This window comes from Diadema antillarum, unplaced genomic scaffold (genome assembly GCF_040938485.1).
Source record: "Diadema antillarum isolate AM-2024a unplaced genomic scaffold, OU_Dant_1.0 seq00000439_RagTag, whole genome shotgun sequence".
Taxonomy (NCBI): Eukaryota; Metazoa; Echinodermata; class Echinoidea; order Diadematoida; family Diadematidae; genus Diadema; species Diadema antillarum.
The window spans coordinates 692464-712201 of record NW_027271415.1 but is presented as its reverse complement, the minus strand read 5'-3'; the positions used below and the strand labels follow the sequence as shown (position 1 = coordinate 712201).

At 38.1% G+C, this 19738-nt stretch overlaps 1 protein-coding gene across 1 annotated transcript in view; it reads left to right on the top strand.

Moving 5' to 3' along the window:
- Positions 1-1070: 1070 nt before the first annotated feature.
- LOC139732590 (exocyst complex component 7-like) overlaps positions 1071-19738 on the top strand; it is a 30586-nt gene continuing 11918 nt past the window's right edge. Inside the window, exons 1-16 of the mRNA XM_071643447.1 lie at positions 1071-1211; positions 2431-2496; positions 3909-4008; positions 4386-4470; positions 5721-5826; positions 6853-6970; positions 8378-8416; positions 9292-9479; positions 10867-10931; positions 11635-11669; positions 12609-12721; positions 14216-14320; positions 16597-16716; positions 17576-17674; positions 18029-18088; positions 18917-18986. Of these exons, the coding sequence (XP_071499548.1) occupies positions 1161-1211; positions 2431-2496; positions 3909-4008; positions 4386-4470; positions 5721-5826; positions 6853-6970; positions 8378-8416; positions 9292-9479; positions 10867-10931; positions 11635-11669; positions 12609-12721; positions 14216-14320; positions 16597-16716; positions 17576-17674; positions 18029-18088; positions 18917-18986 (1420 nt within the window). The 5' untranslated portion in view covers positions 1071-1160. The remainder of the gene's footprint in view (positions 1212-2430; positions 2497-3908; positions 4009-4385; positions 4471-5720; positions 5827-6852; positions 6971-8377; positions 8417-9291; positions 9480-10866; positions 10932-11634; positions 11670-12608; positions 12722-14215; positions 14321-16596; positions 16717-17575; positions 17675-18028; positions 18089-18916; positions 18987-19738) is intronic.

Sequence of the window (19738 nt, the reverse complement as noted above, 5' to 3'; positions counted from 1 at the left end):
TCATTGCACTACTACGCGCTGCACTGTCGTCTCACGACACAAGGGAAGCAGCCAGTGCAGAAAATTGCTAAACAGGTTCTTAAACTCTGTGTGCGGTGTGCACTCTGGACTGGTCCGGTTATGTAGATAGGGCTTTAACATGAGTCACCTGACTGGAACACTTGCAGTGTTAATTTCTCACAATTTGTGTTGTGAGTCATCAGAGTTCAGCTCTGCATGATTTATCTGTCACAACCCCATCATTTCAGTGTTTACCGCATAAATGAATTGAATTTCCATGTCAAAGTTTACTCATGTCATGTACTCAAACTCTACAGAATGTTCTTCAAATTGTGTGTATGTGTGTGTGTGTGGGGGGGGGGGGCATTTATGAATGGGCCCAGTAACATTGTTCTGTTGTCAAGATGGGGAGGGGGGTAAAGCTTTGAGGAGATACATTGTAAGTGAGGGAGCGAGGAAACATAAGATGGGGGAACTGGAGGGTGTATTCCCTCCCCACACAAAGGAGCTTCTGCATTTTTTGGAAAATTTTGAAATTCAACAATCTGGTGCACATTGTTTTTTTTGTTTTTGTTTTGTTTTTGTTTTTTTAGATATTTGGGACATTGTGTAAATGGATAACAAAAAAAAAAAGAAAAATATTCAACAAAATTTGAAAGTCTAAATCATGGTAATTGTTAGTTATTATTCTGCACATGTGTCTTCACTTAGTACAAAGTCTATGGAGGTGAAACCCTGGTTCCTCTGGGCTTGTGAAATTCCGACATTGTTTATGTTTAGTATAACAGTGTCGAAATTTCAGAACTTGGGCGCTTGTGTCAAGTTTCTTGTGTCACTGCCCGCAACCAGGGATAGCCTGATGGTAGTGTCGCTGCCCAGAGAGCAGTAGATGAGTAGCGTGATTCCCGCTTGTTCCTTTTTTCTGACACGTTTGTTAAAGATGTAGATTCGATCGACAGTTGCAATCTTACAAATTTCATTTGTACTGTCTAGGGAGACAAATTGAAAAAAATTATACCCTGTATCTTCACCCCTGTAATTAATACTCTTATTTCCATAATCATATTTCCAGGTACTAAATTGGAGCAAGAGAGAATTGGATACAGGACTGCAACAACATTAATATCCAGAGTCCTGCATGCCTGCAAAACCATCCGAAGATGGAGGACACAGCAACCAAGATCAGAATGATTGAGGAGAAACTGGCAGTGGTAATGATTGATCATATTAGTTTCAAGTTTATTTCCACGCATTCACTTAAAAACATACAGAGAGACAATCAATTAAAATAAATGTACCGGTATACAAACCGAAATTATTTCAAGTAAGTACATAGTCACAATTGAAAGTGTGTGATGGAGATTGACATAACAGTTTGAGTATTAAATAGTGGTGGAAATCAGCAGTAGGCCATTGGCCTTTCGAGGCTGATCCCATTGATAAGGTTACAATGTTTGAAGCTGCTTATTCGTCATTATATCATAAGTCGTGAATCACATTGAAAATCAGATTTACAATGAATAAGGACAAGGAAAGTATTATTGTGATCGTGTTATGTATGATTTTAGAGTTCATGAGATTCAAGTTATTAGAATAAATTATTACCAGATGTTTCACGGAGAATATTAAACACAAGTGATTTGAGAACCAATGTAACCTATGAGTCATAGTCATGCAGGAATCCAACTGCTTTTATACCGGGCACCATCCTTCATAGGCCATGAATAAAAACAGAAAATTGAAACTACACCTCCTACAAGGAAACTTGAGTCTACTGTATATTTCTACAGAAGTGATCACATGGGATGGACTTATAGAATAATTTTCTTTCCTCTCAAAGCATTCATTGCAAGTTCAATCTACTTAGGATGGTCGTTGGGTCACATGATGCACACAAAGTTTGTTTGTTTGTTTGTTTGTTTTTAATCTGTAGCTGCTAATTATTCTGATTCTGATACAAGGGACAGTCATGGAATAATTTAGTACAGTGCTCTCCCAATATTGTGAACACAGTTACAACAAAATTTTGTTAATATGGAGTAAAACTTGAAGTCTTAAAATTATCATCAATTATATATTTGTAATATCCATATACTGAAGTTGTCCGGCTACAATATTAAGTTTCAATATATTGAAAGGAAACTACAGGCCCAGAGGATTTCGTTGTAAAAGGAGTCGCCTGTATTAAACTCTCTTGGAGACACTGCTTCACCCAAAAGTGCTAAGCTGTTCATACCAGTGTGATGTGTTTTTCTTCCTTTGATCAACATTTTTATCTATTTATCCCTCTCTCTCCAAACATCTGACTTTGTACCTTTCTTTGTCTCCCTGTCTGCCATTCTCTTCTCTCTCTATCTCTTTCTGTCCCGTCTTTTCTGTCCATATCATGTCCTCTTCTTTCTCCTCTATTTGATACACACTGCTCATCAGGACGCGGAGGAGCTGACGTTTGTAAGAGATAATCTTAGCAAGAGCTGTCAACTCAGCGAAAATATGGTGAGTAGCCACTTGAGGATTGGGTGTATGTCAACAAGTTTCTGTTCGATTAAAGGCATTATTTACCATTTGCAGATGAAACAAAAACCCTGCTTCAGTGCATCAAAATAGTTCTAAAATGTGGGTTAGGCATAGAAACAACTAATGTAAAAATTTCAATCAGGATAACCAATGTTAAGTATTGTGACATAATGTGAGCAATAGTTATGATAAAATTGTTTCTAGACTAAACCGTCTACAGTTACAGTTTGATAAGAAAAACAGTAATATCGCCCTATATTTTAGGTTTTATTGTAAAAATTTCAATCAGGATAATCAGTGTTAAGTATTGTGACATGAGCAATAGTTATGATAAAATTGTTTCTAGACTAAACCGTCCACAGTTACAGTTTAATAAGAAAAACAGTGATATCGCCCTATATTTTAGGTTTTATTGTAAAAATTTCAATCAGGATAATCAGTGTTAAGTATTGTGACATGAGCAATAGTTATGATAAAATTGTTTCTAGATAAACCGTCTACAGTTACAGTTTAATAAGAAAAACAGTGATATCGCCCTATATTTTACGTTTTATTGCAAAATTCTAATATGATAGGATGTTTTATGATGCAACTGACCTACACATATGCATCAAGTGTGATATCTAAAAAATATTTGAAATCACTGCTCCCAAAGGTAAACTGTATCTTTAAGTGGCAAAATATCAATATTGTCCCTTTATGATCAGCTGGATAATCAGCATGAGGGATGATATGAATGATGTGGAGAAACTATTTAAAGCTGATATGAATAACTCCTGCTGAACACTAATCAATGCTAGAGTGCTTCTTATATTGTGTCTGTAATGTCTCAGTTCTAGATTCACAGAATTTTGCCAATGGTTGCAAACTATTTAAGGTATTGTTACTACATGTAACAAAGATAGGAAATGAAGCGTACTACTTTATGCTGGAGAGTTTAGTTTTGTAGCTGCATTTACTAACCTACTGTCCTAGCTGAGAAGCTATTGTTGTGTACTACGAGCCTGAAAATAGCCTCACGCTTATGCCTTTGTTAGTGTCGATTGCTCTCTAGTGTAAAATAAATGTCTCTTTTGTAGATCGGGGCCCTGTTTTATGAAGAGGTGTAATTGATTATATAGTTGATTTCTATCATAAGTCTATGGCAGCCTGTGTAATAAGGAAATTTATAATCGATTATATCTTTTGATCCCAGGATACCTTTAAATGTGAATCAAATAAGATTTTTTTGTTGTTGTTGTTGCAAAGGAGGGTATGATGAGAAGGGGAAATCCATATTGGTCAATGTATTTGAGGGAGAATGAACATTTATGAGTGATTGTTCCCCCATGGTGTCACCGTGGCAACCAACAATAGTAACTACTCCCTTGTCTCCACTCGCCATTCTCCAGGTGACGATTCTGACCTCCTTTGAGAACAGGCTCAGGCAACTTGAGGAGACCATTCTTCCTGTCCACCAGGAAACTGTTACGCTGCAGAAACTTCAAGAGAGTATCCTCTGATGCAAGCCGCTCACCTCCACTTTTCTTTGAAATCTTGCTTTTTTTTTAGAGCACTAAGAACCTTCTTCAAGGGGGGGGGGGGGGGGGGGGGGGGTTTCCTCAAATTTACAAGGGATAATGTGTGACCAGAGTCAGCGGTTTTGAAGTGTGGGTGAAGATATTAAAGTAAGATCAAAGATTGAAATGGGCCAAACACTACTGATTTAACAGTGAAAGGTGTACAAAGGTATTTCTGTCGATGGTTGAGATATATGTATATCACTTCCTGAGCTATGTGTGAGGCTAAATGTCCGACAGAGGCAGAATAATTTCTGTCTGTTGCGCAACCCTGTCTGTGTGTGAAATTACCTTAACCCAAGCGAATAGATATTGAAAACACACTGTCCGCATTTGACCACGTGCTGAGCTACCATGACTCTGTACGGGAGCTTGAGAGTGCCATCAAGGAAGGGTAAGTTATTGCAAGATTTCCGTGGTTTGTACCCATGATTGTACTCACTCATATTGTGTGTGCCACATGCCTGCATATGTTTCTGACACAGTAAATTGAAGCAGAAGATCTGTAGTTGAAAAGATTCCCCATGTATTTATGTTATATCTAACTACTTTGGCAGGAGGAATGAAAATCACTGGATGCACTGAAGTAGAACAATTAATTTCGAGCACAGTTGACGTTAGTTTGAGAAAAACTGGTTCAAATATGCTGGTATTGTACAAAATTCTCACACTTGTAACCAATGAGATTTCCGTAAAAGCCACAGTGTGTGTGTGTGAACACACAATGTGCCATTGAGCCGAGAGAGTCTTGATAGGTGGTCCATGGCAAGGGTAGACGGTGGCGGTTGATATGCGATAATTCAAATTATATTACTGAAAATCGGCAGAAATTGTGAATAAATCACTGGATGATCACACTCATATGCCTTTTTATGCAAGCCTACAATAAGAGACTGTTTTTAATCAGTTTCATGGCAATTATCATTTGACTACCACTACTGATCATTTCCTTTAATATGAATATAGAATTATGATTTGTAGTCTGTATTAATGGGATGCAAGAATCTATGGCTAGAGTTTCACAACTGCTCAGGTTGGAAAGTGATATGAGAAAGTGTGTCTTCTTGTTCCGTTTCTGTGTACCATTTTCTTTAATTCTTGATTTGTCTTGTTTTTTGTCATTAATTATTCCTCTTGGCCTCATATGCTCCTTTTTCTGTTTTTTTAGGTGACATACTGTGATCATATTGAAGAACGATTAAAGAGGAAATCTGTCCAAATATAAGTTATTCTGATAAAAAAGAGTATAATTTTATGAGTTCAACAGTAAAAATTTGACTGAAATTGGATGAAAAATAAGGAAGTTATAAGTTGATAATTTCTCCAAATTTCTCCAAATATGCAATAATATTATTATATATTATGCAGTAATATTTTACTCTTTCTTATCAGACTAACATATATTTGGACTGGATTTTCCCTTACACACAACAGTATGATTGTTTGCATGCAAAGGATTACATTGCCATCATAATGCGATATCATTTCATGAAATAAATACTACTGCCACCTCCTGAAAGCCTGCCTCTACTGTTTAACGTGTTATAATTTCTTACACTTTCTCGTTTGAATACCACTACTTTTACATTGCTAATACACTTGCATTGCATCTAATTGTTCCATTGTTGTTGTTTTATTCTTCAGACCATCAGGAAAGTATGAGACGTACCTGAGTCAGATGGCACAGATCCAAGAAGCTCAAGAATTTTTCTCAAATAACAATCCAGGGAGCCCAGAGTTAGCAAAAGCTGTGAGTTGATAGATATTTCCTGTGCTGATGTTCAATACTTTGCAGTGAAGACATTAATGTATGGAATGTATTAGAATAGTATGCTATCGTTGTAAGGTTCCAACGAGTTTTCATAAAGTACAGTCAACCTTGCCTAAGTCAAATCTCATTGGACTGAAAAAATAGCTGTGACTAAGAGAAAATTTGACTTATGAGGGATTGAAATCAATAGAATATAAAGAGGAGAGGACTCGAAAAAACCTTCGACTTCGGCAATTATTCGACTTTTATATGCAAGGTCAACTGTATGTTGTTATCTTATATAATGTGTGTATATCATAGTGCATATTGAATTTACTTAAATTGATATGTTTTTTTATGGCCATTAAAGGAATAGTACAGTATTGGTGGAGATGAAAATTTGGCTTTTAAATTTTTGCAAGATACCAAGAAAACACTTATGATATATTGCAGAGCATACCATTTTAAGAGGAATTCAAAGTTTATTTGATGAAAATCGGGTTTGGAATGACTGAAACATCCAAAAACAAAGTAAAACAAAGCGATCGTGATAAAGTGTGGGTCCCACACTTTGTTTAATAGAATTACTCTATTTTGGATATCTCAGCCATTTCAAAATCAACTTTCATCAAATAAACGCTGAATTCCCCATAGAATTACATGTTCTTTCATATTTTATAAGAGGTTTCTCATTATCTCACCAAAAAATGTTAGAAACCTGAAATTAGGTCTCAACCAAAACTATACGATCCCTTTAAGGAGACCATGAATGCTTGTAAACAAGCAGCCTTGGAAGACCAACAGCTTTGAATCCACTGCCAAGAACTCGGCAACAGGGACAAAGTACCTTGCCTAGGGGTACAGCTGCTGCAGCCAAAGGGCTCAAACCAGGGATCTTGTGATTGGCAGTTTGCGGTCTTATCCATTGAGCCACAACAGCTGGTCTAAAATATTACTGTTGTTATTGTCATCATCTTCATCCATCATCTTCATTACCATAATAATTTTTATTCTGTTTGCTTCCAGACATCTCTGTTTACCACAGGGAGGGACCTGCTACAAATGGAGTTCAGAAATCTTCTGTCTAGACACAGCAGTCCCGTTACTCCCATCAAAATTCTAGATATTCTTGGCACTGATGAAGGTATATTTCTATAATTTTTTTCTTTGATGTACCTTCTTACAAATGAATTCATGTCGTTTTCATCAAATTGCATTGCATAATTGGTTTTCAAGACACTGTTCAATGTCATAGTCAGTAGATTAAAGTGAAAAATTGAACTGTACAGACTGAGCGTAATAGAGTGGGTAAAATATTTCACTCAAGAATAGATAATTTATGAAATAATAATGTTACTGTCAAAATATCTTTGAACAAATATTACCATTCTTGTAAAGTTTTCTGATATTAATTTGCTTAATGCTAGTACTTTGAAGATACAACATTGATCTTTGTAAATCCAGCCACTCACAGATTTTCACTGATTTGAACTATGTAAACACCTGATAGTGTGGAGAGAGAAAGGTGGCATGATTGAATCTGCATGGGCTGCCAATCAGGGTACGTTCAAAAACTACAACTAATTCAGCCTGCTAGAATGGAATTGCCTGTCAACGACTTTGTGTGTTGAAGCATACGCTCATGATAATGTTTGGACCCAGTCAAGGTTTTTCAGCTGTGTGTGTACTTACATAGAAATCAGTCATAAAGCTGAATGTAATTATGGAGATGTTGAATGTGTATCTGCATCAGGCCAGACTTCCTAATGCATGAATCTCCAAGCTACACTGTATCGTTTCAAAGAAGTTACATGGTATCACTTGTGTAATACGAAGATGTATGATGTGATGATATTCTCCTTCATATTCCACATTCTAAGAATCTTGCTATAGGATTGGTCAAGAGCTGATCACATGTTAAGCGTAGTTTTGCCCATCACATCACCTGAGAAGAACTAGGTCACTTGATAGTACACAGTGCAACGCACTTTCCCTTCAGTGTTGCACGGTGCGCGCAGCAAATTCATTGTTTTGTCATCTATAAAGACAGCTGTTTGTTTTGCTGATCTCTGGCAGTCCATACAGTTTTAGCGCTAGATGAGTACGCGCGAAATAAAAGTGCGTTACACTGTGGACTATCATTTAACTAGGTCACTTGATAGTACACAGTGCAACGCACTTTCACTTCAGTGCCGCGCGGTGCGTGCAGCAAATTCATTGTTTTGTCATCTACGCGCACACGTAGCCTAAAGCCCTAAGAATACCTAAAGACAGCTAAAACGGTTTCTGATGTGGACTAAAATGGGAATTTCTAGGACCCTAGATGTGAAATATAAAGCAAATAATCAACTTTTAGTTTCAGGCAATGAGACAAACTATCACTTCCTCGGCGATCTGAATGTGTACGCTATCTTTCCTCAGCTGCGCTTCGGAAAGATAACTACATCCAGATCGCCTCGGAAGTGATAGTTTGTCCCATCACCTTCACCAACATTGATTATTTGCTTAATGAATTTGCTGCATAACTTTGCTATCTTCATGTTTATTGCAGAATTAAGTCCTGAAGAGGCAGCACTGAAGCAGCTACCAGGTGAGACAGAGATCTTTATTACAGAAACATTTTTTACATACATCTTCCATGATATGAAGAGTCTAGAAACTCAAAATTGGGTGATGCAAAATAATGTGTGATTATTCATAGAGCAAGAGACATGTCAAAGATGTTTGAAAGGGGCAAGTTATGTGCTACACCATGTACTTGGATCCTGTGTGCCATTTCCCTTTCAAGATGGTAATTTTAGAGCACTATGCATCAAAACAAATACAGGATGGGAGGGGGGGGGGGGTGGGAATGGCTAAAAGGACTTGAAGATTTTAAGATTTTGCATGCAATAGGGTAGGGATGGAGATTTGGGAAAGGATGGGGGGGGGGATGGTCTTTTTAGCTGTATTACTCCTGCTCCTGTCACAAGCTGGGCTGGAATATCTTTTTATCTTGGAGATTTGTTGAACCAATGTGTGATGTCTTGTAGAACTCTTGAGAATTCCCAAATTTCAAGTTTAAAGCTTACAAGGGATCCTCCTGCATCTTATCAATTATTTACCCAGTAATTATTATTCATTTGTGTACAGAAGTGTACAGAAAGTGCATAACATAGTAAAAACAGAAAACACACACACAATATAAAGAGAGGGAAAAGATGTGGCCTTGGGTCGTAAAAGCTAGATTCAGAACTGTTGTGTAGAGGCATTTACTTAAATTGTTTTGATGCTAGTGTCTGATTTATGGTTTGCAGCTATGATTCATGTATTGTCATTTTGTATTTATTGAACGAGGAATTTAAATCAGATCAAACACTACATTGCAATCCAAAGTGTATACAATGCCAATCCAAAAAAAAAAAAAAAGTGTTGGAAGCAGGAAATTTCTCTTGATCGAGATGTATCCCTCTCTCTGTGTGACAGACGAGATCATTGAAGAACTGTCGGAGATCACCAAGTGGCTCCTTACCCACGGACACTCCACAGAGTTCATCGAAATCTACCACTCCATCCGCTCTGCCACCCTGCGCAAGTCCATGGAGGGCCTGAAGGACCACCTGAACAAGAAGTCCGGCGGGACGGGCCCTGGCGGGCCCTACTCCCCAATGGTAGTACGTGGTTTGTTCTGCATGACTTCTTGCACATCCCTTCCCCTTTAGAATATCACAGGCAGTCATGCAGCACCCAAGTAGTACTAATATTACCATTATTACCTCCGCTATTGAAGGGAGGAGGTTATGTTTTCATTACTGTTGGTTTGTTCGTTAGTTTGTCCGTGTGCAAAATAACTCAAAAAGTAGTGAACGGATTTTGATGAAACTTGCAGGAAAGAATTAGAATGATACAAGTAACAGATGATTAAATTTTGGTAGTGATCCGAGAATTTTTGATATTTTGGCAGGTAGGGTCAATGAACTTGGGAGTTCAGGCTGCGCGTATTTGAGGTTTGTATGCGCGGACTAAAAGTGCATGCCCTAGTTTCTGCTGGGGCGAGGCGCGCCGCGCAGCTGAGGGTTTATGACGTAACAAAGGCTTCTATATTGGGAAATCGGGCGATTTTTTTCAGTGGGTGGAAATCACTCATCTCTTGTATGGAAGAGCAAGATCACAGTGGAAAGTAGCTGCTTGGTGGAGGTCTGCGCTATCAGAGTGCTTTTCTAGTTGCTACTACTACGGCTTCTGCTGCTGCTATTACAGCTGTTTATTACAGCTTTTACTACAGTGCACTCCTCTTACAACAAAGTCCTCATGACCGGCGCAGCTTTCTCTTGTTACAGCCTAACAGGTCTGAATTTACTGTGTTGTAAGGAGAATTTTGTTATTACCGTGTTTGTCATAATAGGAGTGCACTGTACTACTCCTACAATTGCTGCTATTGCTGCTACTACTACAACAGCTACTATCTTACCACTACTGCTTGTAATGATAGTCATCACAGTGATGTTGATACAACCATTAATAATAATTACCACTACTGATGATGATTATAATGATTATGTACCTGCTATACGATTGGCCGAGCAATGGGATTATGAAATTTATTTCAAAGTATGAGCGATTCTTGAAGGCTTAGCTTTATGATGCATACAGCAAAGGATTTCTCTATCAATTTTTTAGTCTTCAAAGAAACCAAATTATAATGCTCACAGAAATTTCTGCAAATGTATAACAGAACACCATAAATTTTTCTTAATGAAGACATTTTGGGAAACATTGGCAGAATATTCAAAATTATATCTGCTAACACTTTGTTTAGCATACAGATGATATAGGCAAGTGAATTAGATTCTATCCATATCATATAAATCACATGAATGCTGCTTTTGTTTTTGCTTCTTGTTTTTGCACGGTGCATAAGCATGAGTTTATCAGCTAGTGCAAGATTCATTGCTTGCCCATTTAGTTGTAGTTTCCCACTGCACTCACAAAACAGAGTTTTCCATTATTCCCATGGTAACCATAGGTGATGGCATTGTTTCTGTGATGTTTTCCGAACAGATCGGTGGAAAGCTGCACAAGGCAAAAGATTTCCCACTGAAGAGATCATCGCACCTTCTCAGATCGTAAGTCTCTACAACACACAGCATTTCCTTGTAGTTTGCTAGGAGAACCTAGTAATCTTGGTTCGTGTTTAATGGTTCATTTTATAGACATTTGAAATGTGTTGGCATACTCTTGGGAAAAAAAAGAAGAAGTGTTAATTCTAGGAGTAAAGGTTAAGGAGCTGAATGAATATGATGACATTGTGACATCACATCACAAACGAGAATGGTATTCTGGATTTAAGACATAAGCATTGTCAAGGTGGACACAGATGTGGCTTTAAATATGGAATTACAGGTAGTGGATCAGTGACCTGATGCAGGGGAAGTACTGAGCTTTAACCCGTTGAGGATGGGATGATTTTACTACAATATGCATTTCCCATAGATACCTGCCCTAGTAAACTCGGGACTTGTCCTCAACGGGTTAAAGTGATGTCACTTAGCAGGTCACTGGGTTTTTGTCCTCACTGTCTTGGGTCGTAGCCCTCCCTGGCTAATGCCATGCCAATAGACCAGTTTACTCATGTATTCATGAGGAAATTTGATTAGAGAATGCTAGTTAGTTTAGCTTGATCTTTGGTAGTGTGTACAATACTGAATTAAATGACAGACATCTTTAATGGGTAAGTTCAAAACAATAATTTGAACAGAGGTCTGTTCTGTAGATATGATGACTATCAGTGCATTTTTATTTACAGTTCTTTTTGTATATTTATTTCAGAGGTGGAAAGGGAATGGTGTCCCCTAATTTTCTTGGTAAGTGATTCTGCAGAGTTTATGATTTCTCTTTGATTTTCTGTAAATTCTTGAGAATTTTGTATAAAGTCTGAATAATGAAGATAAATTTTGATATTAGAAAATTTAAGAATGAATGATTATACAATATGTCAATTTAGGTAGTTTTATTTGTGAATGATTTCTTAGAGGAGACCTCCGGATGATTTTTAGACTTTTACATTTGAACAACTATAAATCAGTTATACTGAGTACAGAGTTTCAGAATTTATAATGATTGGGATGGGGAATAAGAATGTTTTCAAAATGTATAGCAAATTGCAATGAACAAGGATGATGACATGGCAGCCTCACCATAAGAATGCACGAGTTGGGGCTCAAGGAAGCAGAACAAAAGAAGAAGGCATGCATAGATTCTACACAGGTGAACTTGTTAAGCAAGCGGTATTGTAATGGAATTACGCTGCTACATTTCTGAAATATGTGAGGCTCCTATGCCATCAACACTGTTCAGTGTAATTTGTTTAAGATTTTTGGAGTATTGGTTTCTCTGCTCAAGGATCACAATACATTTCACAATTCCATGGATAGAGTTGTCGATTAATGTACTACATGATGTGAAATTATGAAAATCATCTGGAGTGGTCCTTTAAATCCTGCTGCCATTTCAGATATCTGTGTAACACATGTATACTGAGGTAATACAATGCATTAATATCATACGTGAGGCTTGCTATGAAATGTTTTGTATCATTCCAGCTGAACAAATATCAATTTCTAATAGAAGCAGTATTTGCTTGGAAAAACAGGTGATGAAATCTGCAATCTCTTGTTAATGAAACACAATGCTGTGGTTATGTTCCAACAATGCCTTTGAAATGGTAGAATTGAGTTCTATGAGGTGCGTGCATTTCAAGATTAGTAGTCATGTTTTCTGCTGTTTCTGTTGCTATTGTTAAGGTCATCGACGGACGGGGTCAGGGGTCACCGAGAATGCTGGGAAGGAAGAGCAGCTGGACCCTGAGACAGCCTGCTACCTCTACTGTGTGAGCAGCCTCGTCAGGCTTATGCAGGTCAGACAACTATATTCTCATACTATCGACAAGATTTATGGTTAAAGGTCCTGCTTACCTTTGGGAGCAGTGATTTAAAAAATGTTCAAGATATCACATTTGATGCATATGCGTAGGTCTATTGTTACACAAAACATCCAACCACATAAAATTTATGCAATAAAGCCTAAAATATAGGGAGATATCAGCATTTTTCTCGATAAACCATAACTGTAGACGGTTTAGTCTGGAAGCATTTTTATTATAACTATTGTTCCCAATTTGTATATTTATCAATACTTGGCATCGATTTTATTGATTCAAATTTTTACAGTGGTTGTTTTTATCCCTAACCCATATTTTAGAACTATTTTAAAGCACTAGTGCTTGGTTTTTGTTTCATCTGCAAATGGTAAATTATGCCTTTAAAAGTTGGTTTACTTCACATTGTAGTCTTTAAAAACCCGGTAGCATGGGGATACCATGGAGTTGGAAGGTTGGTCCAGCTAGGCTATATTTGAGAATCTCGGAAACGAATTGTGTACAGCTTTATCACTGATCTCGATGTCAGTGCACACACAGCTGAAGAATCTTGACTGGTCAGGGTTCCCACAGTCATGGAAAATCCTGGAAAATCTTGGAAAAAATTGTGGTCATGGAAAGTCAGGGTAAAGTCAGGGAATTGGGAAAATTTGTGAAAAGTCATGGAAAAGTCATGGAATTGCATTTACCTCTTGGCTATGGCAGCTTTCCAGTTTGTCGTGTCTCGCAACTCTCATACTCTGTGATCATACTCTGCTATTATGATTGGTGTTCATGATTTCCATTTTTTCCAGTTTTGTGACATCCCAAATTCTACATAACTCCCGGGACATATACTAATGATAATAGAAGTACATGTCATGAGTAAGATAGTGGGTGGAACGGATGGCTGTGAGGGGAGGTGGAGGCCATCATAATGTGTCTGATTTTGGAAACCGTGCCAGAAAGAAAGTCACGGAAAGCAGCAATTTAGTCATGGAAAAGTCATGGAAAAGTCATGGAATTCTGTTTTCAAATTTCTGTGGGAACCCTGCTGGTGTTCACCATTGCTGATAAGCGTACGCTTCATTGTACATATTCGCTGACTGGTGCTATTTGTGGTTTTTTTTTTACTTCACCCCGGTAGGCAGTGAATGAAGGTGGATTCAATCAGACCACCCATGTCTCCCTGCACTACAGGGTTCTTTAAACAAGTGCAATCAGAAAAGGGTGTGGGTAGTGTAATGAGAAGCATTAACAGCTGATAAAAGCTGTAAAACTTGAGAGATTAGGCAATAGATAATTCATGCTCATACTTACAGTACACTGGGTGATGTAATTCAAATTCTTAGTGCAGTCCAGGGGGCAGGACTATACTGTAAAAACTATGGTGAAAGCAGCCAATTTTATACATGAGCATAAATGTGACAAGTGACCCACATTTATGTAAAGTCAAGATTATTTAAAAAAAGTTGTGCCTTGATCTCGTGGCAGAGTGAAGCTCAGTTGATGACGACCATCATCCCAGAGGAGAGCCAGAAGAAGACGTTTGACAAGATCATCGAGAAGCCCCTGGACACCATCCTCCATGATGGAGAGGTAAGACCATAGAGATCGTTAAATATACAAAATGTGAACAATAGTTATTGTCCCCGCCGAACGAGTTCGAGCAGGGGACTATGAAATGGGCTCCGTACGTGTGTGTGTCTGTGTGTCCGTCTGTCCGTCTGTCCGTCCGTCCGTCTGTCTGTGCGTCCGTGTGTGATCAAAATGCTCAATTTGCTACTCCTTCGCCATTTTTAACCCGATTTTGATTCTGTTTGCTTTATATGATAGCACTACATGGGAGCTTTGAAACTTCTACACAGAATTTCAGTTGTGACCTTTGACCTTGACCTTTGACCTATATTGTACATTTTGCTTCAAAATGCTACTCCTTCGCCATTTCTAACCCAATTTCGATTCCGTTTGCTTTATGTGATGGCACTAAGTGAGGGCTTCAAAACTTCTACACAGAATTTTGACCTTTGACTTCTTTGACCTTTGACCTTGATTTTTGACCTATATTGTACATTGGCTACAAAATGCTACTCCTTCGCCATTTCTAACCCGATTTCGATTCCGTTTGCTTTATGTGATGGCACTAGGTGAGGGCTTCAAAACTTCTACACAGAATTTTGACCTTTGACTTCTTTGACCTTTGACCTTGATTTTTGACCTATATTGTACATTGGCTACAAAATGCTACTCCTTCGCCATTTGTAACCCGATTTCAATTCCGTTTGCTTTAAGTGATGGCACTAGGTGAGGGCTTCAAAACTTCTACACAGAATTTTGACCTTTGACTTCTTTGACCTCTGACCTTGATTTTTGACCTGTTTTGTACATTTTGCTACCAAATGCTACTCCTTTGCCATTTCTAACCCGATTTCGATTCCGTTTGCTTTATGTGAGGGCACTAGGTGAGGGCTTCAAAACTTCTACACAGAATTTTGACCTTTGACTTCTCTGACTTTTTACCTTGATTTTTTACCTATATTGTACATTTTGCTACAAAATGCTACTCCTTCGCCATTTGTAACCCGATTTCAATTCCGTTTGCTTTAAGTGAGGGCACTAGGTGAGGGCTTCAAAACTTCTACACAGAATTTTGACCTTTGACTTCTTTGACCTCTGACCTTGATTTTTTACCTGTTTTGTACATTTTGCTGCCAAATGCTACTCCTTCGCCATTTCTAACCTGATTTCAATTCCGTTTGCTTTATGTGAGGGCACTAGGTGAGGGCTTCAAAACTTCTACACAGAATTTTGACCTTTGTTTTCTTTGACCTTTGACCTTGATCTTTTTACCTATATTGTACATTTTGCTACTAAATGCTACTTCCGGCGGGGACATATATTACGCACCGCGTAATTTCTACTTTTCCTTGTAATAAAATTGGTTCTAGAATAAACTGTGTACAGTTATGGTTTATTGAGAGAAATAGTGGTATCTCTGTATATGTTAGGCTTTATTGCAAAATTTTCATATGGTAGGATGTTTTGTGACACAACTGACCTACACATGTGCATGAAGTGTGATAACTCGAACATTTTTTAAATCATTGCTCCCAATGGTAAACAGTACCTTTAATGATAAGCTTGGAGGGTGATCAGTGTTGTGAAAGTGTTGCTTGAAATGACAGTTCAAATGTATCCTGACCTTTCTTTCACGGTCATGATGCACCGATTACAGGAAAAAATGAATATTTTCAGCTACTGACTTGCTACTTTGTGCTTGCAGAGAGAGAGAGAGAGAAAAAAAAAATGTTTTCAGTGTCTTCAAATATGAAGTCACTGTGATCAGAAAGTTAACAGTTGCCCCTCAAAGTGGAGAACAAAAGTTCATTTGAAGAGAGGATCATGGAGAAATCAGAAAAGCTTGAAAAAAACAGTGAGCTGTTTGCATTTTTGCACAGTCTGAGGAATACTTTGATGCAAACAGATCAAACTACTGCTCTTCCACGGGTTGTGGTTGGTGACTACTTTAAAACCAGAAACATTAGCAGCATGAAACTTTCGCGAAATTGTCAACCATGCAAAAATCACGACCATACAATATGTACAAAAAGTATCATCTGGATTTGTTAAACACACTGCTGGTCAATTGTAAAACACAGTTAAACTGAATGTGCACAACTAGTGTGCATGCTAGTACAGCTCTTGCACTATGTACAGCATTGTACTCATAATTGGCATTCAGTGCATTGGGTAGACAAAACCTTTTATGTCCACTTTACTTTTGCAAATCTTGGCTCCACGAGAAAATTCACGAAAGTTTCGTAAGCGTGAAAATTTCTGGTTTAACAGTACCTTCTTTCTGCTCCACCACACAGGCCATCATTAGTGCAGCCAAGCGTGCCATCGCTAAACACGACTACACCGCCGTCCTCAGCATCTTCCCAGTCCTCAAGCATCTCTTGGCTGTCAGGCCTGACTTTGATGAGACTCTGCAGGTGGGTTTCACTTCCACAAGAAGAAACAAGCAGGACTTTATCTGGGAAAAACTTCTTACTATCAATCCATGTGTCCACCAAATTGGTCATAATATGCACTTGAAATAATGAGCATTCCCGTGTAAGAGCTTTTGATTATTGCTTGCAATTTTACCTACCGATGCAAATTGATTGACAAGTGTGGTCATATCAGATTCACTCAGTTATGGCAATATCTTGCCTCAGTGTGGCCTTTTGTAGCTTTTAGGTGGGCGGGTTATTATTCAGAGAGTAAGATTGCATTGTATGGGGATGGCCAGCTTCTGCTGTATGAAGGCAGAGTGAATGGAATGGAATTGAATTGAGTTTAATTGAATTGAATGGAATGGAATTGAATTGAACTGAACTGACTTGAATTGAATTGAATTGATTATTCAGAGATTGAGATTGCATCATATGGTGATGGCCATCTTCTGCTGTATGAAGACGAATTGAATTGAATTGAATGGAGTTGAGTTGATTTGAGTTTAGTTGACTGACTTGACTTGACTTGACTTGACTTGACTTGACTTGACTTGACTTGACTTGACTTGACTTGACTTGACTTGACTTGACTTGACTTGACTTGACTTGACTTGACTTGACTTGACTTGACTTGACTTGACTTGACTTGACTTGAGGGGATACTCGGGTAGTTGTCTATGGGAAATGAGTGTTGTAGCAAAATCAAACCGTCCTCAATGGGTTAATACTAAAGCACACAATGCTGGCATTATGGAAGATATCCTGATGTATGAAGTAACAAACTAGATATATTGGTACTAGGTCATTTGCAAGGATGTAATTGCAATCTGTGTGTGATGTGGCTATGTCTCTGCAGGGTACGGCTCCCAGCACCAGAAGCAAGCTGCCCTCGCTAGTTTCCAGTCTGGAGAACACCGGCTCAAGAGCTCTGGAGGAATTCTTTGACATCATCAAGGTAAATGTATTCTATATCACCCTGGTATTGGTAATAAGAGATACATCTTTAAGATAGTATTGGTATCACTTCTAATGGTAATTGCCAAAGTAGTAATGATCTTTGTTTGATTATTGAGAATTTTAGAATTTTTTTTTAATTGAAATACTAGGAATAGTGGTAATAATCCTTGTAAAGTAGAATTGGTAAAAGTTCTGATATTAGAATAATGATTATTATTATTATCGTCAATATTATTCCTATCATTATGACTGTTATGATTAGAAGCAGGAGATTGTCTTGTATAGAAGGACAAAATAGATGGATATATATATAGAAGGTTTGAATTTGTCTCTCTCCACCTCTTTCCTGCAGAATGATCCTGACAAGTCAAACATGCCCAAAGATGGAACAGTTCACGGATTAACCAGTAATGTGAGTACCCTAATTATATTCATTGTCAACCAAAAACAGTGACAGGTCTACAAACGACTTGGTCTCCATAAGCTCATAAATAATCATAACAGTACGTGTACATGGATTAACCTTATATCATAAATCTTTAACGTGTTCACCATATAGACCTTGTGGCTCTTTGTGTGCTTCTGAATGTGAAAAACCAGGTTGAAATACATGTAAATAACTTCTTTTTCACCATATGGACAACCATATGCTTCTGTTTGAAAGGGACTTTGTTTGATCCATGTGGAATGCTAACTGAGCAGAACTTCATGTTGTATGGGTTTAGACAGTTGACATTGTATATATATCTCACTGAAATTTTATTTGATACCACATTTTTGCAGTATGTGACCTGTTGGTACAGAATAATCAGTCTGATAATTTTTTTAAAGACACCAATGAGAAAACAAAAATCTCTTTCATTGTGGTGTTGTGTTCACAGTGCAATGGTCATAGTGTAAGATTCATTCTGTGTGCCCCATTTTGTAAAAAAGTTGCTGTGATAGCAACTCTTGCTGCAATGCTAAGTGTCATGGTAATGACAAGAATCCAGCTTCCTGATTGGCTGTTGCTTTGGGAAGTTGCTATTCCAGCAAGAGTTGCTATCCTACCATCTTTTTCTGAAATCAGACTCGGGGCAACCCAACAAATCTTTGCTGCATGAGTCCAAGTGAAAACCACTGATATGGCATATTCAAAGTTTGCGGAAGGCATCAACGAATGGTAGTTCAGCATACTGTATCTGGAGAGATCATTGTATATCTGGAAATGAAAAACGCAACTCTCAAACTTTTCTCTCAGGCCCTGATCTTCCTGGAGAATCTCTTGGACTATGTGGAGACTGCGGCAGCCATGTTGGCCACCCAGAAAGGTATTTTACACATCCTGGGCTAAATTTCTCCTCAGATGGAGACATAATTAGTATGATATTGCAAAAATGGAACGTATTTACTGAATACTGTATAAGCTGTTATTTACATGTACAGATATTATCGTGAATGAGGAGGACACGGACATTTTTGCTGTTATGACACCGACGCTATCATAAGTGCACGAATGTCTGCCAGTTCGAGATAACTTTACGTGTTGTTAAATTCTCCGTCCAACAGTGATTCACGAAATTTACGAAGATTAAACCCTCGCAAAATAACAGCTTAGACAGTACTTCCTGTATACGCTATATATTTCACGGGGGTTTTATTTTCGTGAATTTCGCGAGTCGGGAGCTATTCGCGAAATTAACAACACACGAAAATATTACCTTCCAAAATGAATCCCTTGCCTTGATGATACGAACATTTCAGTACTACCATGGTCACGGCTTACCGAACAGACCATACTGGCTAAGCTTTCTTACGCACGTCCACGTCTACTTACGAATACTGTAGAGAGCCAATCCATTATCGCAAGGGGACCACTCGTCAGAAATCTAGCGCGATGGACTTAACCACTTCAAAAATGTTGAATTCTAACTTACTAGTTCGCAGAGTTTGGCAAGTCTTTTTCATGCAGTGTATAACTAGTATCATTCTCATTTGCTAGTAAGTTGAAAATTCACACTTTCTTTGCCACTTCATATTTTCTCTGGTCCCCCAATCGCAAATTTAACCACTCGCGAAAATG